The following is a 26,398-nucleotide window of genomic DNA, read 5'->3' on the forward strand; positions in this document are numbered from 1 at the left end:
GTGGAGTATTTCGAATGTTACGGGAGACAGGTTCTCTACCTACTGTTTGTAATCAGTACAAGCACTCAATACATGAAGACGATGATGAGGATATTATGGATGCTGTTCAACGTAGCCCGGGTACCAGTACACGACGTGTCTCTAAGGTATGGCGTGCACTGAAGTATAATAATCTGTATCCTTGCCTTAGGCAAAAATTGCATCATTTACACCTGGGAGATCCTGCCCTTCGCTTGGAGTTGTGCAACTGGTTAAATACTAATCGGCAGTTACACAAATACATTTTATTTACTGACGAGGCACAGTTTACTCGAGATGATGTAAACAATTTACATAAAGAGCACATATGGTCTGAAGCAAACCCACATGCAACAGTGCAATGCAATTTCCATTAGCGATTTAGCGTAAATGTGTGGTGTGGTACGATCAACACACAATTTACTGGACCATTCATTTTCCCAAGACATCTAACTGGCACTGGCGAGAGATACATACAATACCTTCAAGAAGATATGCCCTGCTTGCTCTAAGATGTTCCACTTGCTACGCGACTGCAAATGTATTTTCAACATGACGGCGCACCTCCATATTTCATCAACATTGTTACTACATATTTAAATGAACATTTTCTCCAGAAATGGATTGATCGTGGTGCTACATGTCTGTGGCCACCCAGAGCGCCCCATTTAACACCAATGGACTTTTGTGTATGGGGATGGATGAAAGACATAGTTTATGAGGACAAAGTCAGTACATGTGAGGCATTACTAGCTTGCATTATGAATGCAGTAGACAAAATTAACAACCATCCCCTGAAATGAGCAAAAAAATCTGTTCATACACATGCAACTAAATGCACTGAACTTGGTGGAGACATTTTTGAACATTCACTGTGAATGTATTGTGAAATTGTATGTATACTGTACAACTTCCTTAACACTGAGCTTTGTTTTTTCGGTTTAACATGAATTCACGTGTGCTTTGGTATTAATAAAAGCAGATTATATTAACCATTTATACAGTTTCAGTTAACGTTATTACCATCATTTTTCCAAAATTAAATTCTCTACAACTTCTGTTGAAAACTTTGTGAAATTGTCTGGAATTAACAAATTGGGCCAAGTAGTTAATAAATTAAACATTTTACGAAATTGCTTCTTTGCTTCTCTGGATGTTCTGGAAAACTACTGCAGATACACATCTAAGACATGTTTCATTAGATTCACATCAGTAACAACAAAATAAATGGAAACCATGCTTTATTTTAACTTCATAGTTTTGCAATTACTTCATATTAGCGAAGTTGCTAATTTCTTGCCAATCTTTTATTAGCGGTAACTCCATAAATAAACATTTTGGACCTATGTTTATATGAACTTTTTTCATTAGTTTTACTTGTAGAGTAATGTATTAAAATATTTGCATCCTTTTCATAACACTACAACTCTTTTAATATACTAGTTTCATTTCCAGACCGAGCGAGGTGGCGCAGTGTTTAGACACTGGACTCGCATTCGGGAGGACGACGGTTCAATCCCGCGTCCGGCCATCCTGATTTAGGTTTTCCGTGATTTCCCTAAATCATTCCAGGCAAATGCCGGGATGGTTCCTCTGAAAGGGCACGGCTGACTTCCTTCCCTAATCCGATGAGACCGATGACCACGCTGTCTGGTCTCCTTCCCCAAACAACCAACCAACCAATCATTTCCAGATATTTCGCAACATTATGCTTAGATATTTAATCACTGTCTCTGAGCCTAAGAGCATACCATTAGCACTATATTTGAACATTACGGTAATGTCTCACCTACCCAAACATGTCAACTTTCATCTATCCACATTTAAAGCAAGAAGCCATTGGCTGCACTAAATGGAACTTCTTTTAAAGTCTTCTTGACTATATGTACTGTTATTCAATGATGACACTTCAAAATAAACAATGGCATCATCGGTAAATAGTCACAGATTGCTGTCCACCCTTTTTGACAGATGATCTATGTGCTATCACAGTACCCGGGGGTTCTCCTGACTTTGATCCATGTTTCACAAAATTGTGTGGGTAAAATGGGTGAGCAGTGTTTTGCATATGCAATGCTTTCCAAATCCATGTTGAGTTGCGAAGAGAAGCTATTCTCTTACTAGGAAACTCACTGCATTTAAGCTTTGAATACAATTAAGGGCTCTGTAGCAGAATGATGCGAAGAATACTGTTCTATACTTTCATATAACAAAATCGAAATTCCTAGGTGGGATAACACATAATATAAGGGAAAGTAACCAGTAACCTACATCAGACTGATGAGAGGTGCACACACACATTTAACAGAAATCAGTGTTTGTTAGCTTTCAAACTCTGGCTTTTTTTCTAGTAGAAAGTTCACACATTCACACACACAGGCACAAAGACACCCAAACACACTCTACTGTGGCAACATCAATTACTGAGAGTGGTTGCCTGGGATTATGTATGTGTGGGAGGTGGGACTGAATGAGGGGAAGGGATAGGGAAGGATGTACGAGGCAAAGAGGGCATAATAGGGTAGTGCGAGGCAGAATTGAGAAAGCCAGATGACTCAGTGGTTGCACAACATTACATAATGAGTTTTGAGAGGTATAGCATGTAAAAGATTAAGAGATACAGAAAGAGGGGGTGGGGTGGGGGGAGGAGGGGGAAGGGGAAGAGCGGAGGGAGAAGACAGTACATGACATGGATGGAGAAAAAGTATGGACAATGACAGAAGAGGAAAAGGAAAAGGTAAGGCGAGACAGTGGGAAACAGGTTAACAGTTTGGCGTTGGCCATTCATGCGAGTAAATGGTTGGTTACTTCTCACACCCACATAGAACGCTGTACAATAGATATAAAACGTGGCTGCTTTCACAAATGGTCCTGGCTTCTACAGGATAGGAAATGCTTGTAATTGGATTGCGGTAGGACATGGTGAGTGGGTGTATGAGACAGGTTTTGCATCAGGGTCATCCACAAGGGAATAGACCCATGGGGAGCAAGTCTGGGAGCAGGACTGGAATACGAATGGCCAAGGATATTCTGTAGGCTGGCTCGGCAGTGAAACATTACTTTGGGTGACGTGGTTTGGATGTCCCTCATCTCAGGGCATGACTAAAGGTAGCTGAAGGATGTGGTTGGTTGGAAGTTTCAAGGCCAGGACAATGCTAGGTGGTCGGAGGAGTGCTGGCCAGCTGATAATTAACAGGTTTATTGGTTTCAGAGGAGGCGATGGCACGGAAGATCTGTTTATGGATGAGATGGACAGGATATTCTTTGTCAACAAAGGCTCCGGTAAGTTACTGGTATATTTCAACAACTGCAGATACAGCATCTACGGGTGGGGAGGCTGCAAGGAAGGGACTTTTGGATACGGAAAATGTGACAGCTGTCAAAGTGGTGATATTATTGGTGGTTGGTGCATTTGATATGAATAGACATTTTTGTCAAGCCATTTGAGAGATGGAAATTAGCATCGTGCTGAGTTGAAAAGGACAAGGTGAAGCTGATTTGGGAGTAGATGTCAAGGTTATGGAGGAAAGAACAAAGATTGTCCTTGCCATGAGGCTAGATCATGAAAATGTCATCAATAAATCTGAACCAGACGTGGGGTTTTAGAATCTCCCAAATGGTCGATAAATAAGTAGACACAAGATACTGCCATGCGAATACCCATGACAGTACCATGGTTTTGTTTACTGATTTGGCCGTCAAAAGAAAATAAAAGTGGGTCAGAATGTGGTTGGCCATGAAAATAAGAAAAGAAGTGGTATGTTTGGTTTATCAGGAGGATGCAGGGAAAGGTAGCATTCCCACAGCTTTAAGGTCATGGGCATAGGGAATGTTGGTGTACAAGGACATCACATCGACAGTGGCCAACAAGGAGTCTGGTGGTAATGGGGCAGAAAGTGTGGAAAAGAGATGGAGGAAGTGAGTGGTGTCTTGTATGTAGGATGGGAGGTTATGGGCAACAGTTTGGAGGTATGGTGCAGCAGAGGCAGAGGTTCGTTCTGTGGGAACATTGTAACCAGCCGCAATGGGAAAAATAGCAGGGAGACTTGTGGGGTTTGGGAAGTAGATAATAGGCAAGTTATTGGTGTGAGGAGGTTTGGGACGAACCTAAGGCCTTGAGGAGCTGCTTGAGGTCTTGTTGGACTTCTGAGAGGGGATCATGGCAGTAAGGTTTGTACAGAGAAGTGTCTGAAAAGTTGGCGGAGACCTCAGACAGTCACTGCAATTCATGACCACGGTGGTCGAGCCTTTTTTCATGGGAAGGGTGATAACATCTGAATGGGTTTTCAGTTCATGGACAGCTGTGTGTTCTATAGGAGCAATGCTGGGTTCACTGGGGAGCGGTTTAGGGAAGGAAGGCAGGGCCAAAATAAAACAGAAGAAGTCTTGAAAGATTACCAGGGGATGATTAAGTGGAAGGGAAGAATAATCACAGTTGAATGGAGACTGGAACTGTTTTAAATATGGTTCTGAGTGGGATTTTGGTTGGCTGTCGTCAGTGGGGTGTGTGGCGAAGAAACACAGGCTGTGTTGGAGGGACAATTTCCACCTGCATAGCTCAGAGAAACTTACGAATTCAAATGACACACATAGTGAAGCAGCTTCGAAGTCATCTGAGTTGTGGTGTGCAACATGTTCGGCAACTGGGTGGTCAAGTTTGTGTTTGGTCACAGTCTGGCAGTGGCCCTTCATTTTACTACACAACTAGTTGCCTACCATGCCCACATAGAATGCTGCACAGTACCTGCAGCATAGCTGATATATAACACGTGGCTTTCATACATGGCCCTTACTTTTGTAGCACAGGAAATGCCTGTCACTAGGCTCCGGTAGGGGCAGTGCAAGGGTGTGTGGAACAGGTCTTGCACCAAGGTGGTCCACAAGGGAATGACACAAGTGATGCAAGATTGGGAGCAGGGCATTTTCTGTCTCTATATCTCTATCTATCTTCTCTGTTTCCACCCCTCGTCCCTTTTCTCTCACTTTCCTGTCTCCCTCTGCATCTCCACCACCCTCACCCAATCTTCCTCCTCCTGTATTTGTTATATGCTCTACCCCCTTAGAATTCCTTTCACATAGTTGTGCAGCTGGTGAGTCGTCTATATTTCCTGCCCCTGCCTCACACTACCCTCATATGTCCACCTTGCCTAATGTGTCCTCCTGTCCCCTCTCCCCGCATCCATCAGTCAGGCAACTGCTGTCCATAATTAATAATCAGTGTTGCCTCAGTAGCGTGCATTTGGGTTTCTGTGTGTGTGAATGTGTGTACTTTCTATTAGAAAATGAGCTAGAGCTTGAAAGCTAGTGAAAATGATTTTCTGTCAAGTGTGTCTATGTGCCACACATCAGTATGCTATAGGTGAGTGGTTGCTTTTTTCTTATTTTATGTATTGTTCTATAATTTTGCGTATTCACTATTTTCTCTTCTTACATGCAGGAATAACCTATGATTTTTCCAGCTGCTTAGGACTCTTCGCTGTGTGAGATATTCTTTGAAATGTGAAGTAAGAAAAGGCCAGTGCCAAACAATACTCTTTATAAAACTGAACTAGTGCCTTATTTGTTTTCAACTGACTCAGTTGCTTTTCAACATTTGGCATGCTTTTCCTATGTCTTTTGTAACAATTACTTTCTCTAAAAAGAAAATGTAAGCAGACAGAAGCATCAATGAGAGGGAAACTACTTTATACATATTGACATGCCAGTCGGTATTAGAGAGCATAAGTTTGAATTAAAAAATAATAGGGATGGAAATTGGTGAAGTCCTTTTGAAGGAAACCATCCCAGCATTCATCTTAAGTAGCCTGGAGAAACCACGATAGAACTAAATCAGGATGGCTGGGTGGGGATTTGAACCATCGTCTTCCTAAATGCACGAATAGTGCCTTACAACTGTGCCACCTCACTTGGTCAGACCTAACAGTGGTGGTAATGCGTGCGAGATGAACATGTCACGGAACTGTCACATGGAACTATCACGAGAAGACGGAGTATGAACAAAGGGAATTACAAGTCACCATGAGGCTTTCCCGTTATTGTTCACAAGTTATGAATAAAGCGATATTTGTGTGACTTCAGTGGGTTTGTGTATTACTTGGTTACTATACAATCGGTGACAAGGACGGGATGGTTTCCGCGAGTGTAATCTTTAAGTACCGTTTCATCAGATTTATTCATTATGGACACTGTGCAACTGGCCCTGACTGAACAGCTTAGTTTGGCTGTGACAGGGACTTGTTTCACTGGTCTACCCACCCCCTTTTCCTCTGTATGATGATTCAGAGGAGGATTGGGAAGCTTACAAAAAAAGACTGAGAGAGCACTTTTTGGCTCTTGGGGTGACAAACTCGACTTTGTGCAAAGCTTTCTTCCTCTCATAGATTCCACCTAAGGTGTATCAATTACTGTGTCAGCTTGCTCCTTTACATGAACCAATGGCTCTTACTTTTGATCGCACATGCAGTTTATTGTCCAACTAGTATCACAAACGAACACACGTCACAGCAGTGTGAGTAATTCTACTGATACTGCAAGAAACGTAACCAGTCATACATGGCCTGGACAGCTGAACTTCACAGCCTTAGCCACAAGTGTCTATTTGTGGCTGATGGCCATAGTGGCTCTTAAGCAGACTCTATAAAGTGCAATGCAATTATCTGTTTAGCTCTGGACAAGGAAGTGCGCAAGAAGGCTTTACTCTGTGAAAACCTCCCTGTTTGCAGAAGTTTTGCAAACAGCATAATCTTTTGAAGCTTCTCAGGAAGTGGGTGACCAAACTGAAGCATGAGGTAATGTGGCAGTGGTCTCAAGATGTGCCCACTAGGAAAACAGACAGCCTGCATGAGGAAGTGGCATTGGTGAACATGTGAGTCCAGAGATGAGCTGACCAAGATTGAGCCAAGCAGCCGCGATTGCCACAACAACAGTGTCAGCATTCTCTGTTTCTGTCTTACCTTTCTGTTTTGTCCAGCACGAATGTTAGGCATATCATAAATGCTGGGCTAATTGTAATGCTTGGCAGAAGAAAGACCACATCACCTTCCATGTGTCATTCACCAAAGATTGCTCAGTATATGAATGTGAAAGTGAACTGTGTGACTCCAGTGCTTTTGACTTCTCTCAACTTGTTTATCAAGTTAATTGTTTTACACCAAGCGCTTTGGCAACAAGTCAACAAAGGTGCTGCAGTGATACCGAATTCTCAAATGTATGTGAGTTTAGGCTGCTGTCTCTTACAAGTCAGTTGTTTGTTCCATTACATTTTTGATGGTTGCTGATGCCTGGGTTGAGAACTTGTTTCGGATGGATGCATTTCAGGCATTTGGATTTTCTATCACTGGAGCAGTTCACTTTATGTTCAATCAGGTACCATTTTCTCAATTTGAAACACTTTGTGAGGAGTGTTTGGACTTGTTTTCAGAAGGTACAGAATGTGCAACAAATTTTTCTGCTCATATTTCTTTGAAATCCATGGCTCGGCCTCATTTTTGTCATGCGCATCCTGTTCATGTCACTCTGAAAGATCAGGTGAAAGCAGAACTGGACGCCACTGGGAAAACTTCGTCACTGTGGCAACTTAAGTACAACTGTCACCATGCAGTTAATTGTGGATATGCACCCTCTCTCACTCCATGAGGAACTGGTGGCATATTGGGTGGCCAGTACCTTTCTAATACTGATTTGTCTGTAGCACATCTGCACGTCCCTGTAGATGAAGAGTCTCGGTGAGTTCTGATTTTGAGTACTACTTTTGGTTCCTATCAATATTTGCGCCTTCCTTTAGCTATGGCTAATGCCCCTGCTATTTTCCAACAATTTTTAGAGCAACTGACTGTGACTGGCCCGTGTTGCATTAATTATCTGTTGTCAGGGGCTCCTCCATGGCTGATCACTTGAAAAATTTGTGCACTTTGTTTCTTGTCTTACAGTCCACTATTTTACAGCATAATCTCATGAAATCTCAGTTTTTTCAACCATCTGTTGTTTATTTGGGGTCTGAAGTCTTGCAGGTTGGGGTTCATCCTCTGCCAGAACACATCACTGTTATGTCGACACCTCGGTCCATGTCCACGAAAGAGCTTAAGATTTTCCTAGGAGAAGATAGGCTACTAGCGTAAATTCCTACTGGGGGTGGCCATATTAGCCCACCCGTTGCATGTCTTGTTATGCAAAAATGTACCCTTTTTGCTGGAGCCTGGATTTCGAAAATGCTTTTCAAATGTTGAAATCCAAACTACTTTTGGCCCCTTGTTTAGCTATGTTCTCTCCAGACCAGCACATAGTTTTTGGCAACGACACTTCACAGTACGGCCTCAACGTGGTCCTAGCACTCTGATATGCCGATGGCTTGAACATCCTGCTGCTTTTACCTTTAAATCTCTCACTCCAGCCCAGCAACGTTACTCTCAGGTGGAAAGAGGGGCTCTTGTCATAGTCTATGCTCTCCAGAAATTTAATTTTTTTTTTTTAATTCCAAGTTTCACCTTATTACTGGCCATAAGATCTTGGTTTCCTTGTTTAATTCTCACATTTTCACGCCCAACGAGGCAGCACACCACCTACAACTCTGGGCACTGTTTTTCTCTCGCTACAATTTTGAAATCCAGTTTCAAGGCACATCTAAAAAAGCCAATGTGGACACATTGTTCCGTCTTCCTGTGGGTCCTGGCCCCAACATTGATTGTGAAGAATTGCTTTGCTTCCATCTTTATATTGAAACACAGGCCACGGTAGAAAGTTTCCCAACAACAAGCTCACAAATAGCAACTCCCATTACTGCTGACCTAGTTCTCAACCGGGTGGTTAGGTTTGTTCAACAGGGCTGGCCAGATAAACCACCAAGTCTGGCTTTGGACCCATTGCGTAACCATTTTTCTTATCAGCTCTCTGTTTTTGATAGTGTTTTGCTGCCAGTGCCATTGGAGAATTTCGTGCACTAAACTGTTAGCTGGGGAGACATGTTTTTTGGCCTGAGAGTGATGGAGGAATTGTCTGTTTCATCGCGGTTTGTGAGCAGTGAGCCTGACAACAGGCAGCTCCCATGGCACCTCTGTCCCCCCTAGCCCGCTCCACACCAGCCATGACTTTGCAGGTTCCTTCTTGAAATTCCTATTGACTCTTGGTAATGGGTGCATTTTCGTGGTTTCCTTATATTCTCCATTGTTTCTTGACATCAGCTGAGGCCATAATAAATATGCATTTGAGGGTTTTTTCTATCGACGGGTCACCTTGTAATTTAGTTTCCAATAATGGACTCCAGTTCATCTTTCACACAAAGCAATTGTTTTGTTCCCATCACAGCATTCATCACATTTCAGCTCCACCATTCCACCTTCAATCAAATAGCAAGGCACAATTGACTATTGTGTGCATTCAAGTTCAAAATGAAAAAGTTTGTTGTAGATTCTTTGCTGGATGACGCTCTTCTCCATTTCGCTTCATACCTATGGGGGAGCAGAGCCTGACTGACATGTTTCATGGCTGGCAGCCACGCACACTCTCCCACCTTCTGCAGCCTGCGCCTCACCAGCTGTAGTCACGTTCGTCCAGCCACATTGTGCTGGGTTTGCCATGTGGACGCAAGGATTTGGTCAACAGCTCCAATGGATACTGGCCACTGTTGTCCATAGCCAGGGATGCTGCCTTTGTGACATCTGTATGACCGACGGGGTGGTGATGCACTACTCTGATTGGTTGTGCCCCACTCGGCACCAGAAGCTACCGGTTTGCACATTGGCGCATCAGTTGTTCTGTCTCTTGTGGAGTCCCAAGAGGCTTTTCCATTATTGTTCAAAAGTTATGAATAAGACCATATTTGTGTGACTTGCATCAGTTGTGGGTAATATTTGGTTACTACAAGGAGAATATGCGAAATTAATTTATAAGCTAGCTCTGAATTAATGCCAGTCTCCAATATAAGACTGCAAACTGCAATACGTTTTGGCCACCTTGCATTAATTGTGATGGTGGTGCAACTGGTGGTTGTGTGATTCTCTACTAAATCACATAAGTACATAGTCCAGACCCAGAGAAGTTTTGCACCCAGTAACATGGTATATGATGTGACTTTTTTTAATACAATCTCTTAAATTCCCATCAAATTCATATACACGGCTCACTGTTCAATGGGTAGTCATATATTAATCTCTGCTTGGGTATTAAAAATAAAATAAATGCTTGGAGCTTCACGGTGTTTGCATGGTGGAAAAGAAGACTATGAAGGTCACGTTAAGCCAGTCAGCTTTGTTTTGCAGTCATCAACTTGTAAAAAGCAAGCGACTGAAATGCATGGCGTTACTGTGTCCCCCATCAGTTGTGTGGTATGCTTTGTCATTCACTTCCTACACACGAGTCAATGCCCCCAAGATTCATTATTGACTGCATCGCGAGTACGGGGATGGAGTTATGAGTGATGGTGCAGTGAAGGCATGGTGCAGGAAATTCAAGTTCGGTGTACACATGTGCATGATAAAAGTGATCAAGGAAGACTTTCAGATGAGACTGATGAAGTTGTGCAACATACTGGCAAAATCAAACTTATGAGACATTACTTCACAATTTTTGAACTTTCTGAAGATGTGCCTTCGATTTCAAGGACAGTCTTCTTTGTCTTTGTCACAGAGAGGTTAGGTTACTATGTCTTGTGAATGACAAGTACCAAATGTCTAACCAATGTTCACAAAACTGAAAGAATGGGCTCAGTCTGAAAGCCATTCAGCACTGAAGAGGGGGATGAGTTTCTGAACAGAATCATGACTGGAAAAATGATATAGGTGCAGTATATGAATGCTGAAACAAAGAAACAGTCCAAACAGTGGATGCACACTCAGTAACCCAATAAAACTAAAAAATTAAAATAGATATGGTCAAACCATAAAATAATGGCTTATGTTTTTTGATGTTGCAGAGGAATTTCGGCAACGGATTCCATGAGAGTAACACATGAGAGTACTGTGACATCTCAGGTTTATTGTGAGACACTTATAAAAATCCAAAAGTCAATCCAAAACATGGTGCAGGATGATTATCAAAGGAATCATTTCCCTTTACGACAATGCACAACCCTGTAACACGAATCGAACGAAAGAAAAACTCAGACTTCCGAGTGCATTTCACCTCTTCCCCAAGATGAAGGTCTGTCTGCTAATCATAACTTCACAACCAATGATGAGCTTAAGGATGCTGTTAATATCTCGCTAAAGCACCAGGCAACACCATTCAATGATGAAGGGATAAAGAAGCTGGTAACCAGGTACAACAAATGTAGGAATTTGGGTGGTGGCTTTGTGGACAAGTAATGTTAGCATCCTACATCCACATGACCCTTCTTACTACAGTTTAATCTATGTCTCCATCTGCCATTTTTAACCCCTGCACTTCCCTCCAGTAACAATGAAACTAGTCCTTGATGCCTCAGGATGTGTACTGTTTTTCATTCAGGTTGTGGTATAAATTGCTTCATAATCTAACCATCTAATCTTCAGCATTGTTCTATAGTACTGGCATGTCAATGGATTCATTGCTGGGGGTACAGATAAATAGTCAAGCAAAATACTTTTGAATACATTTTCTGAAAACTGCCTTCAGCAGCTAACTGGGCAGCTTACATGCAATGGAAATATCTTGGGCCTCATAGCTACAAGTAGGCCAGACCTTATCAACAATGTCAGTATAGAAACGGGATTAGCGATCATGATGTCATATTACAGCAACTATGAGTGTGAAAATTAATAAATCAGAACAAGACAGCTAGGAGAGTGTTTCTACTAGATAGTGTAGATAAGCAGTTGTTAGCATCTCACTTAAACAGTGAACTGACACCACTTAGTTCCAGTAAATTGGATGTAGAGGAATTATGGACACAGTTTAAGCAGATTGTAAACTGTGATCTGGAGAGTTGTGTGTCTAGTAAGTGGATGAAGGATGGAAAAGATCTACCATGTTTTAATAACAAAATTCAGAAGATGCTGAGGAACCGGAGGCTGTTGCACTCTCGGTTCAAAAGGGAATGCACAATGACAATAATAAAGGTTAGTAGAGATTCATTTGCCTGCGAAAAGATCTATGTGCAAAGCATACAACTACCACAGACACACCTTAGTAAAAGGTTTGGTAGAGAACCTGAGAAAATACTGGTCTTATATAAAATTGCTAAGCTGGTCTAAGGCTTTCATTCAGTCCCTTGTTGACCTGTCAGATGTGGCGGCTGAAGACTGCAAAACAAAAGCTGAAGTTTTAAATCTCACGTTCATGAAATCATTCACACAGGAGAATCATACAAACATAATGCCATTTGACCATCGGACAGACTCCCATATCGGCGACACAGTAATAAGCATCCCTGGCGTAGAGAAATAAATGGAAGACCTGAAGGCAAATAAATCACGGGGTCCGGATGGAATCCCAATTCCGTTTTACAAAGAGTACTGTATGGCACTGGCCCCTTACCTAGCCTACATATAGCATGAATCTCTCGCCCAGCACAAAGTCCCAAGCGAATGGAAAAAAGCATAGATGAGACCAGTATATAAGAAGGGTAAAAGAGCAGACATGCAATATTACAGACCAATATCATTAACTTCAGTTTGCTGCAGGATCCTTGAACATAGTCTCTGTTTGAATATAATGAACTTTCTTGAGACTGAGAAGCTGGTCACAAATCAGCACAGTTTTAGAAAACATCTCTCATGTAAAACTCAGCTTGCCCTTTTCTCACGATATACTGCAAACTACGGATGAAGGACAATAGGCAGATTCCATATTTCTACATTCCTGGAAAGCATTTGACATGGTGCCCCAATCCAGGCTGTTAATGAAGGTACCAGCATATGGAATAAGTTCACAGATATCCGAGTGGCTCGAAGACTCCTCAAATAATAGAACCCAGTATGTTATCCTCAACAGCGAGTGTTTATCAGACACAAGGGTGTCATCAGGAGTGCCCTAGGGAACGGTGACAGAACCACTGTTGTTTTCTACATGTTATTGTTGTTGTTGTTGTTGTTGTGGTCTTGTCCTGAGACTGGTTTGATGCAGCTCTCCATGCTACTCTATCCTGTGCAAGCTGCTTCATCTCCCAGTAACTACTGCAACCTACATCCTTCTGAATCTGCTTAGTGTATTCATCTCTTGGTCTCCCTCTACGATTTTTACCCTCCACGCTGCCCTCCAATACTAAATTGGTGATCCCTTGATGCCTCAGAACATGTCCTACCAACCGATCCCTTCTACTAGTCAAGTTGTGCCACAAATTTCTCTTCTCCCCAATCCTAGTCAATATCTCCTCATTAGTTATGTGAAGTACCCATCTAATCTTCAGCATTCTTCTGTAGCACCACATTTCAAAAGCTTCTATTCTGTTCTTGTCCAAACTATTTATCGTCAATGGTTCACTTCCATACATGGCTACACTCCATACAAATACTTCCAGAAAGGACTCCCTGACATTTAAATCTGTACTTGATGTTAACAAATTTCTCTTCTTCAGAAATGCTTTCCTTCCCATTGCCAGTCTACATTTTATATCCTCTCTACTTCCACCATCATCAGTTATTTTGCTCCGCAAATAGCAAAACTGCTTTACTACTTTAAGTGTCTCATTTCCTAATCTAATTCCCTCAGCATCACCAGACTTAATTCGACTACATTCCATTATCCTCGTTTTACTTTTGTTGATGTTCATCTTATATCCTCTTTTCAAGACACTATCCATTCCATTCAACTGCTCTTCCAAGTCCTTTGCTGTCTCTGACAGAATTACAATGTCATCGGCAAACCTCAAAGTTTTTATTTCTTCTCCATGGATTTTAATACCTACTCCGAATTTCTCTTTTGTTTCCTTCACTGCTTGCTCAATATACAGATTGAATAACATTGGGGAGAGGCTACAACCCTGTCTCACTCCCTTCCCAATCACTGCTTCCCTTTCATGTCCCTCTGCCAACTGGTTTCTGTACAAATTGTAAATAGCCTTTCGCTCCCTGTATTTTACCCCTGCCACCTTCAGAATTTGAAAGAGAGTATTCCAGTCAACATTGTAAAAAGCTTTCTCTAAGTCTACAAATGCTAGAAACGTAGGTTTGCCTTTCCTTAATCTAGCTTCTAAGATAAGTCGTAGGGTCAATATTGCCTCACGTGTTCCAACATTTCTACGGAATCCAAACTGATCTTCCCCAAGGTCGGCTTCTACTAGTTTTTCCATTCGCCTGTAAAGAATTCGTGTTAGTATTTAGCAGCCGTGACTTATTAAACTGATAGTTCGGTAATTTTCACATCTGTCAACACCTGCTTTCTTTGGGATTGGAATTATTATATTCTTCTTGAAGTCTGAGGGTATTTCGCCTGTCTCATATATCTTGCTCACCAGATGGTAGAGTTTTGTCAGGACTGGCTCTCCCGAGGCCATCAGTAGTTCTAATGGAATGTTGTCTACTCCCGGGGTCTTGTTTCGACTCAGGTCTCTCAGTGCTCTGTCAAACTCTTCACGCAGTATCATATCTCCCATTTCATCTTCATCTACATCCTCTTCCATTTCCATAATATTGTCCTCAAGTACATCGCCCTTGTATAGACCCTCTATATACTCCTTCCACCTTTCTGCTTCCCTTCTTTGCTTAGAACTGGGTTTCCATCAAAGCTCTTGATATTCATGCAAGTGGTTCTCTTTTCTCCAAAGGTCTCTCTAATTTTCCTGTAGGCAGTATTTATCTTACCCCTAGTGAGATAAGCCTCTACATCCTTACATTTGTCCTCTAGCCATCCCTTTCTACATACATAAATGATTTGGCAGTGAGGGTGGACAGCAATTCGCAGTTATTTGCTGATGATGCTGGGTGTATGGTGAGGTGTCAAAGTTGAGTGACTGCAGTAAGATACAAGATGACTTAGACAAAGTTTCCAGTTGATGTGATGAATGGCAGCTAGCTCTAAATGTGGAATAATGTAAGGTAATGCAGATGAGTAGGAGGAACAAACCTGTAATTTTCGGATACAGTATCACTAGTGACCTGCCTGACACAACCAAGTCGTTTAAATATCTGGTTGTAATGTTGCAAAGTGCTATGAAATGGAACAAGCATGTGAGAACTGTGGTAGTGAAGGCAAATAGTCAACTTCAGTTTATTGGGAGAATTTTAGGAAAGAGCGGTTCATCTGTACAGGACACTGCACATAGTACTCTGGTTGCACTATATTCTTGAGTACTGCTCAAGTGTTTGGGATGTGGACAATATCTGGTTGAAGGAAGACATTGAAACAATTCAGAGGCGTGCTGCCGGCAGGTTCGAACGACACGTAAGTGTTACGGAGATACTTCGGACACTCAAATAGGAATTCCTGAAGGCAAGGCGATGTTCTTTTCGAGAAACACTATTGAGAAAATTTAGAGAACCGGCATTTGACGCTGACTGAGAAACAATTTTACTGCCACCAACATACATTGTGTGTAAGGACCATGAAGATAAGATACAAGAAATTAGGCCTCTCACAGAGGCATTTAGACAATTGTTTTTTCCTTGCTATATTTGCGAATGGAATAGGAAAGGAAATGAATAGTAGTGGTACAGGGTACCCTCCATCGCGCACCATATGGTGGCTTGCAGAATGTAAATGTAGATATAGATTTCAAATGTCAATTGTCTTCTTGTCAGTAGTGTTTATAATCCAAGTTTTATTTCTTTTCATGCCTACATTACAGACAAATGCACTCTGAAAAGAGTCTCTAACACTTAAAGTTATATTAGATGTTAACATATTGCTCTTTTCCACAAAATCTTTTCTTACCAAATAATATGCACAGTTGCAAGATACTAATATGAACTATTAACAGGTGAGTGGAAAGACTGGTAGAAACTAACCTTAGCGAACAACAGTTTGGGTTCCAGAGAAATGTACAGACACATAAGACAATATTGACCCTATGACAAGATAACACAGGAAAAAAGGAGGAATTTTCCGTTCACAGCATTTGTGTGTTTAGAGAAAGTTTTTGACAATGTTCATGGCAATACAGAGATTTTCTGTCACCTACATACCTGTTGATATTTTACATTTCAGTAACAGATTAATATCACCAAGCCATTCAACATCACATTTTGAACTTAGCCTTAAATCTGCTACCATATATTGAGATGACATTGTCTCATTCCCGGTAGTTCTGTGTACAGTTAATATAAAAGTTAATGAACGTAATTCACTAACAGGCAGACATGTTCATATCAAGGCAAATACTTCAGTCCTCACTTAAGGCCTAAACCACCACATAGTACGCTATAATTACAGTACAAATGTGTGATGTATATTAGCTGTGCAATGAATGGAACATACCCTTTCGAGATCTTGCCGAAGTTGCACAAACATCTTCATCTTTTCCAAGTCTGCCTGCTCCTGTTGCCGTGATAATATGTCAACATCTTCAGACTTAGGTGGAAGGAGAGGTTTGTTGAATGCAGCCTGTTCATAAAGAAGAATTCAAATAAAGTAACTATCACCAACATAAAATATTAGAAATCTACTTACAGCACCATACCTACGTGATTAGCAGATACAGGCTAAATATACTAAACATACACTAAAAGGCAAATAACTGGTACTAAATTTAATGAAATGCAGCGTAAGCATTAATGATATTAAAATCAAACACGGAATTCAAATAAAAAGTTATGGGAACAATTTTATAGTCCATTGACTTTTTCATTGTGATGTACTCCCTATAAACAGCCATTAATATGAAAGTCATAGTCTTAATAGCATAATAGTCATAGTCATAGTCATAGTCTTAATAGCATAATACAAATGGAATCCCAAAATGAAAAATAATGGAAACCAGTTTGCAACGACAGTTATTACTATGGATTGTATGGGTCACTGCCATATAACTACAAGCCACAAGTTGAACATAAGAAGGATAAGGAGGAGGAGGAAAACGCAAGGGCACAACGAAATTTCTCAGCCTGCCTCAGTGATAATGATACTAATTAAACAATATAGCAGAGATGGCTTCAGCTGCCAGAGGCTGTGGTCATATCTGGTGAGATGCACTTCCGTGTGTGTGTGTGTGTGTGTGTGTGTGTGTGTTATGTCTATTTTCAACAAAGGGCTTGCTGGCCAAAAGCTCAGTTTCCAACAGTCTTTCTGTTGTGTCTTGTGTCTATCTGTAACTCGGCATCTTCACTATATGGTGAGTAGTGACTATCCTTTTCATAACAGATATATTTCATCCTGGACTTCCCATTGTTTGATACCAATTAAATTTTGTTTTTGTTAAGTTAGTACATATTTTGCAGTAACATCAATCCATTGCGTCAACACAATCTGTGAAATAGTTTAATTACATGGTGTTCAAAAGTAGTCAGTTTGTGTGCATTTTGTTAAAACAGATAAACAGGAATACTGTGCTACCATAAAACCCTGTTTTGTATAATTTGGCAACAAAAATTCACCAGCATTGATAAGGGTATTATGTCCCCCTGTCCTTGACAATGCCGCTAGCCAACACTATCTCTCCCAATGTCTTACAACTCCAAACATAGCACTTCATATTGTAGTCCATCCACCTCACCTACCACTAAACCCTTGCTACATGGGCCTATGGAAGTCCAAGAGCAAGATCTGTTTGATGCACACAACCAGCACATCCCTACTCCAGTACCGTCACAGACAAATCCTATATTATCCTATTACAGGCAGGGCAATCTGGAAATGCAGTCATACCATATATCAGCTCAGATGTCACTTCTGCACATCATTTTATGTAGGCAAGACCACCAACCAGCTTTCCAAGGTCAAACTGTGGCCAATATCCGAGATCATCACCCAGTGGCAGAACAAGATCCTGGGCACAATATGCTAAACTTCACTGTCATCAACATCCTTCAACCTGCCTCAACTATATGAAATATTTAGCCATTAACTGCCCTTGCAACACATCTTTCTGATCTCATAAACCTCCTGGCCTCATCTTAGCTAGCATCTGTCTCACATCCACCTCCACCCCTTTCTCACAACCCCAATCTCACTCATCCTACATTCCCACCTGCTTTTTACAGTCATTCTCTCCCTATGTTCTCTCACGCACTACTAATCAATTCTTCCATCTCAGTGTGTGCTGTGCACGGCTCCCTCACCTGAAGCCAGAAAAAGCTCACTGGTGCCAAATTCTTATCCCCTACTGCCTCTCCCTCCCAGTCGCCTGCAAACTTTCCCAAACTCTCACTCCCGTTAACAGCCTCTTGTATCCCTTCATCCTTTCCCACCTATCGCCTCAAATATAAGATGTATTGTTTATCCCTTCCATTTTTTATATTTCACTAATGACTTTCTATTACCCTACTGGCTTCACAGATACTTCACATGGAAGAATGTAGTATATTTTACATCATAAATTAAGTATGTTGTAGTTTTGTACAAGACAGATGAATTTCACAAAAATACATGAGAGAACCTAACTGATTTTGTGCCATACTTGTTACTGTGAATATGACATGATCCCTGATTTTATGCAAAACGAAATAGCCATCAAAACAGTGGTTATATCTAGTAGTCCTGCACAATAAAAGGTAATGTCACAATTAATGTTACAGTAATAGTGTGTACAATACACTGAAACTTCCTGGCACCTTTAAATTGCCCATTGTTCCAGTACACAGTTTTAATTTTCCAGATAGTTACAAGGTGACGCCCATTCCTTCCAACAGAAAGGTTGTAGGCAGAGTTTTCTGTTACACCAAAAGGGCTTATTCTTATTGGAGAAGGACAAAACAAAACAGATAAACATTAAACAAATCTTCTGGACTAAATGGATAAAAAATGTGACATCACACCGAGAATGTAAAGAAAATGATATCATTAAAAAAAAAAAAAAAATCTTTCTCCACGATAGTGCACCTGCTCACAGAAATGAGTTGACAATAGGGAAACTGAGGCATTCAACATAAACACTGATGGAACAGCCACCCTGGTTAGAAGATTTGGTACGCTCTGCCTTTAGTTATTCTTACATCTAAAGTCGTTTGGTGTTGGAATATCAAATCAAATGATGAAGTTACTGCAGCAGTTTTTCCAGGATCATACTACAGGGATTGTATCTACTCACTGAGGAAAGCATTGAACAACACCCATAGCTTAAAATGGGCGGCAAGAGTAGTCTGCTGGAAAAAAAAGTGATGATGCACCCACAACAACACAGTATAATAATACAGTGTTGTAAAGATCAGTATGTATCATTTCAAGTAACGTGAGGTTTAACAGAAAGTTAAAGACACAAAGAAAAGAAAATATTCCTTGACAACTATATCTATTAAATAAAATTATTTATGTATAGGAGATACAATGTTAGTTACTTATGCACAAGTACAATTTCATTTCATGGCCACATAATTAATTAAACATAAACAGTTAGTATAAATGAAAACGGATCATCTTCTCAATGATATATGTTTCTGAATCAAAGATACAAATAATACTTGAAAATTCTGTTAGAATTTATTTTGAATGCGGAATGCTTTGGATGTTGAATTAATGCAAAGAATGAAAAAGGAAGGGAAGAACCTCGTACATTAGACAGGTCGCAGAAAGAAAGACAGGGAAAGGTCAACAAGAAGCCAGCTGAAACAAAAATTTTCCATTATTTGATATGAGGTACAGACTCAGAATGGGTAAGGTAGGGAAAAGAGATCAGCTTTAGCCTCTTTGTGGCAACCATCCTGCCATTTACCTTGGAAAATTTAGAGAAACTAAGCACATATCTATAAAGCCCAGAGGTAAAAGCACTGCCTGTAAAAGGCAAGGTTTTGGATATGAGTCCCGGTCCTGCAAGCAGTTTTAATTTAGATTTCTTCCATTATCAGCCTACAATCGTAACAAGTTTGGCAACCACTGTGCATAGCTAAAGCAACATGAAAGGACGTAATTTCACAGAACTCATTTACTCACCACTGGTTTCAATTAATTACAGTCATTATCAATTGATTCAGGCATGTAACATCCACAGAGTAAACATCACGGCAAACGGTGTGTAACATTTACTCTGTAAACATTGGAGACATTTGTCACTTGATACCGACTGTAGTCAATCAAACCCCGACATGAATAAATAAATATACTGTAATCAGTGCTGTTTTGTATTTACATACATAGATTATTGCATCAAAAATTGTCTTTCCATCATACACAGAAAACTTTCTGACTTCAGAATGTTTTTGTTTCTTTACCGAAAGTAAAATGAATACCTTTCGCTTTAAGATCCAGTAGTTATAAATAAACTGAATTCCTTCAGCATCAACTTCCATATGGGATGTAATGTCTTTTATACTGACATGTTTGTCAAATTCAGCTTCAATTTCTTGTAGTCTGGAAAAAAAAAGAATAGCAATTAGTGTTTACATAGTAACAATAAAAGTATTCAAAGGTGTTGCAAATACAATTACACTTTAGCCTGCGTTTATGAGATAGCACACACTTAAATTTATCCCTTGTGCAGAAAGAGGGATGGGAAGAGAGGGGGCATGTGGTTAGTGCAAAAGTAGACAAAGTGCAGAGAAAAGATAGGTAAAGAAGAGGGAAAAGAAAATGAAATAGAAGAACAACAAAAAAGAAAAGGTAGTACTGATTTAGTTGTTATTTTACTTGTCATTTAATTTTTAGACACCCTACGGTCTTTCTACTGCTTAAAAGTTATTTTATATCACAGACTGATGACACAAATCTTCTTTTTACAAGCAGTTGATTCATGACCTTCAATTCTAGTTCCTAATTCAACTTTTTGATATTAATTACAATGCAGACATGTCTGAAAGAACAGATACCATTGGTGATCTTGCAGCTCTCGAAGAATGAAATTACAATGAAACCCAGACCATTAGCTGCTTACAGGCATTGATAAATATCAACGGGGACAGTTGAAAATGTGTGCCCTGACCGGGACTCAAACCCGGGATCTCCTGTTTACATGGTAGACACTCTATCTGACTGAGCCATCGAGGACAGAGAGGGTAGTGCGACTGCAGGGACTTATCTCTGGCACGCTCCTCGTGAGACCCACATTTCCAACTTATTGTCCACACACTACATTTGTAGTATCTCTGCCCACTATACTCATTATTCGAGGCAGTCAATCTATCGATTCCCATAAGAGAGCAAAGTGAGTGCATCCGCACTGAAGAAGATCATTGAGCGGTAAGCCTTATCTATACGAAGATGGTATCTGTTCTTTTGGACATTTTCAACAGTCCCCGTTGATATTTATCAATGCCTGCAAGCAGCTAATGGTCTGGGTTTCATTGTAATTCCATACTTTACAGTTAATACTTGTCAATGGTGAAACTTTCATCACTGTTAATAAAGGACAGAGGAATTAATTTCTGCGCATAACAGTTAGTTAGTCAGTTTCATGTTTGATGGATCATTTGCACAATAAATCGTAATGATGTGGAATTAGTCATTTTACACTCACGTCACAAATTAATTTGTAAAGATGGCAATTTACATGTTTTTTTTTAATTACGCAAATGTGAATTAGTAATTTCTATCCGCCACCTTTTACAAATTACAATAATATAGATACTTCTAAGGTACAGAAGGAGCAGTCAATATGAAGTAATGAGTACCATTTTTTCATCTGCTATTGTAAAAAAATTATGTAAATCACTGTGGCTTTTGAACCATGGTGGATTACTTGCAACAAATCAGTTGTCATCTACCACATAACCTCTGGTGATCACCACATATTATTCTTACAAACCTTTTCTGGGCTATAAACACTTTCTTTCATATTTCACATGACATTATTTATTGAAAATATGCAAAATATGTCAACTTCCTGATTTGTCTCCTCCAAAGATTTATAATGGTTGTAAAGTACAAATGTGGCCAAACTAGGTTATTTTAGGAATTCCAAAATGTGCTTTTCCCAGTTTGAATTCCCATAAAAATGGGCACCTGTTGGACTTAAGAATTCCAACATATTTACTGCTGTAAAACACTTAAAATCAAATAATTTTTTATATATTGACAAGTGATAATACAGGAGTAAACTTTTGAGCAAATACTACATCTATTATGTTCTTTTACACATTGGATAATAGTTAACAGAAATGTGATATCAAAACTGTAGAAGTTATGTCTACAAACTGCAGAAAATATTATAGGTGCAAAAATAGCTGATCGCAGAATATGAAAATTGTGGGTTGGTATTTACTGATGTTGAATCCTAATTATGACGTTTGCCAAGAAGTTGACACAGGGCATGACAAAAACTATGTACCATGTAAGCCATGTGTGATTTCAAGAAGACATATGGAAACACGTCAGGAAGGGTGGAGAACTATGCCCCTCACTGAGACAGGTTTAAAGGATAACATGAGGAGTGTACACACTCAACAAATTTTCCTCAATCTACATAATTTTTTATAAATATTGGAATCAGAGTATGGATATAATGTTAATTAATGAACAACTGATGTACTTTTGTCATTAATGCCATGTGACAAGCTTAAAAGGAATGGACACTTGGCAACATTTATTAAAACATTCTTCTCTACTAGGATAAGACATTTTGCATTTTTGCAAATTTTGCCTCAAAATGCAAAATTATCTAATAGGTGCCATTTTATAGTAAATTCTACTAAGATGAACCATATTATCAGAGATAGTTTCAAGTAGTTTTATTTACTGCATATAAATATACATAAATGTAACCAGTTTTCTGCTATTGCACATCACCTAGTGAATCCCAATTTGCAAAGACAATGTTTTTTTAAAAAAGTGCAACAACATATCAGTGGGTCTCGTGCTGTAGCTCAATGCCAATTGTGGGCAGTTAAATGGTCTGTATAAAATACATGCCATATAATGTTACGCAGCACTCAGTCATGGAAGTTAGCGTCTTAGAATAATGAAACACATGTGTTTGTCTGCTACCTGAAGTTCAAAAATTGGTATAATGTCAACATATTTAATGTGGCAGTTTTAAGGAATGGGTGTTTTGAACTCTGGTTGAGCCAAGTACTGGTGTAGAGGTCAGGTTTGAACTATCTCATTTACAACTCTGTCAATTGTTACTGACGTACCTGCACTGTAGCCATTAACTAATGCTTTGTGTTGTGAGTTGATCATCATTTTCTTTTCTTATTTTGAAATGAGTGAAAACTAATCCTGGTTCACCAAGGAGCTTCCTTAAGACACTCACAACACCAGAAGGGATCAGTGATCCCTGTGATCATGCGTCAGTTGTACTTTAACAGAGATGCAGAACCTGGAGGTAGGCTGGCACCCTGCGAGAGGGATGCGGGACTTATTTCCCCGCAATGCTACTCATCTATCTGGTTACAGTAATTCCAGTTTGTTTACGCATGCAGACGGCTGCCAGTTTACAGTGTCCTTATTCTGTACTATAACGAGCAAAACACAAAACTTTTCAATGCATTTCAAAAGTGCTGAAAATCTTCTCCTGACATGCAAACAGAGTTATTTTCAGTTCTACTTCTATGTTAAATGGCTTGCTCATCCTATCTGTGGTGTTGTCACATGTGTATCATGTGGCTATCAACCCACAAAAGGTCAGAAAACTGTTGAAGTTCATGAAAAACCAAACAGTCCAGTCCAAAAGCTCCAAAAGTATTAAGACTTCTTCTTCAGGCATCTAGCATGACAAACTTCTGCATTTTTCTGTCTAATCATTTAAAAAATAATAAATAAATAAATGCAAATGTCACCAAAAACAGATGGGAGTTTTGCCAAAAATAGGTCCCCTAATCATGCTTTATAAAAGAAATGAGAAAAAGGCAAGGGAAAGAAAGTAAAAGAAGCTACAGAATATGAGTTCTATTCTCCACTGAATCATTTCTTCAAGCTTATGAACTGAAATTAATAACTAGGGGCCAATCTGAAAATTAGTGTAGAGAAATAGGCAGTTTAAAACTTTTTTTACAAGTTTCTCTCTCCCTTTACTTGCTAATTTTTCCAACACTGTTACTTTTAGACTACATATCGTCCTCTTTTTTAGTTGTTCAATTTGTTCTATTTTTAACTATGTGCATATAACTTCCCTAGCTTGCTTTTTCCACTCTGCTATCCATCTGATACTTTGTCATAACTTTTTCTTTGTCATTATTACCAACTTTAATCTTCATTCAGCCCTTCAACTCGAAAATTTTGCAAGTATCTGTTGCCTTCAATTATCTATACAGTTTGTTCATTGGGTTGTTGTTATTTTTGGACAATTTAGTGGCCATTACTAATTGCAATTGTTGGACAACTACTATGTTGCATTAGCAGGTTCCAAAACAGAAGTTGCTACTCGCAAAAAATTAAGAATTAACTACAATGTTTAGATTTGGTCTTTGCTTTCTTTTTTGATATGACTATTTCTGCAGTGAGGTCATTAGAAAAAAAGATACAGTCGAAACCAAAACAATGTACTAATTGAAAGATCATTCTGTGATCTGACACACTGACTACTGCATGCCTAGTAATTGCGTGAGGCTCTCTGGTGGCCACATGATAGTCAGGATGTTAAGGAAGTAACAAAGTACGGATGCTGGACAAAAATATGGAAACATTGCCAGAAATGCATTCTTGAACATAAATACAGTGGTAACTAAGCTCACAGATAGTGATATTGTATTTGACTACAAACAACACCTGTGCAATGCCCTTAGTATGTTGCAAGTGCCAACATGGTCAAAACAGTATAGTTGTGAATGTATTATGCCGGAGCTAATTGTATTCAAAGGTGGGCAAATTGTGGGTGCTTGTATGGTGGATGCTTCCACAACACAGATAGCCAAAGTATTTGGTATTTCAAGAGGCACCACATCAAACATTTATATTGCTTACAGGGAAAGCAGAAAAACATTATCTGCTCAGACAGAGCACAGATGAAAGTGTGTGTTGAGTGATCATGACAGATGGTCATTGGAGAAAATGACAGCTGCAAAAGTCCCTGCAAAACTAAATTTTGCACTTGCAAATCCTGTCAGCACAAGAACGACATGAAGGGAGCTCCATTAAGTTGAGAACTGAAGGGCAAGTTGGGATTCCAAAACCACACATCTGTGATGCAAGAGACCAAAATCGACATTTTTTTTATACAACTGAGTTGGTCATTTTGAGATATGTCCTGCCACAAATTTTATAAAGGTGACATATAAAAAGTTATTATATCCCAGAGAATTGATGGTTATCCACTCATATTTGTTGTAAGAAGAAAATTTCCTCATTTACGCATACACTGTTTGAGAATGAGAGGACATAGCATCCAGCTGCAAAATCAACATAATTTATAATTTCAAAATTTTTCTCACTGACACCCTCCCACAAAATGGTGAAAGGGAAAAAGGTTATCGCTTACTACATTTTTGTTGTACATACCGTAAAAAAATGAGGCATGACATTTTAAGGTATTATTCTGTCACTACTAACTCTATTCACAACATATTTTACACACAGTATCCACATATACCATTAAATGTGCTGGCAAATTTATATCACTGTATGACACATGGTTCAGGAGATATGATGTCATAAACATTGAGAAGCTTGAGAAACTACATTTTGTTTTATTACTTCTTTACTACTAAAGCCATTCACAACAAATTTTGCAAACGTATTTAAAAAAACTATATAAAACATATACTATCACAGGGAGAGTCACCTACAAAACAAAACGTCATATACCAGTTATTACATAAACAATGTTCAGCCTTCTACATCGGCATGACTACCACCAAATTATCAATTAGGATGAATGGGCTCAGGCAGAGGGTCTATACTGGCAACTCGCAATATCCTGTTGCAGTGCATGCTCTACAACATGACATTTGTGACCTCAGTGCTGTTTCACCAGACGTGCCATCTGGATTCTTCCCGCAGACACCAGTTTCTCAGAACTCTGCAGGTGGGAATTAGAATTACAACATGTCCTTGATTCTCACCACCCACCTGTCCTTAATGTGCATTAACTTCTTCCGTCTCAGCTTTTCTGCACTGTAACTACTCTTTGCTTCACTCCGTTTTAGTTTTCTATATATTTCACTGTCTTTCCCGTCTATTTTTCACCGCCCCCTCCCATGTCTGTTACGTACAATGTACTCAGCTTGTGCACAATGTTTTAGTAGTCTTCTCATCCCACATGGTAAGTCTCCCCTAACCTGCATATCTTGGTGACTGTTCCAAAATATGCCCCTTTTCCTAGACATCTACAATCATTTTCCTTCATGTTTCTTCCTTCCCCTTCAACCCTTCTGCCTGAAGGAGGAGCTACTGGCTTGGAAAGCCTGCCAATCATTACAGTCTTCTACGTGTGTGTATTGCTGCCACTTTGTGGGCAATTTTTTTTTTATCTATCCAATTAAATAATTTTTTCAATAACTGATTGTGTTTGTTG

General features: G+C 39.7%; 1 protein-coding gene across 1 annotated transcript in view; it reads right to left on the reverse strand.

Moving 5' to 3' along the window:
* LOC124796459 (PHD finger protein rhinoceros) overlaps positions 1-26,398 on the reverse strand; it is a 242,748-nt gene that overhangs the window by 101,368 nt on the left and 114,982 nt on the right. The window contains exons 11-12 of the mRNA XM_047260682.1: positions 20,244-20,364; positions 16,342-16,467 (exon numbers count right to left, since the gene is read on the reverse strand). Coding sequence (XP_047116638.1) covers positions 16,342-16,467; positions 20,244-20,364 — 247 coding nt within the window. The remainder of the gene's footprint in view (positions 1-16,341; positions 16,468-20,243; positions 20,365-26,398) is intronic.

The sequence above is a fragment of the Schistocerca piceifrons genome, chromosome 4 (assembly GCF_021461385.2).
Source record: "Schistocerca piceifrons isolate TAMUIC-IGC-003096 chromosome 4, iqSchPice1.1, whole genome shotgun sequence".
In the NCBI taxonomy this organism is placed as follows: domain Eukaryota; kingdom Metazoa; phylum Arthropoda; class Insecta; order Orthoptera; family Acrididae; genus Schistocerca; species Schistocerca piceifrons.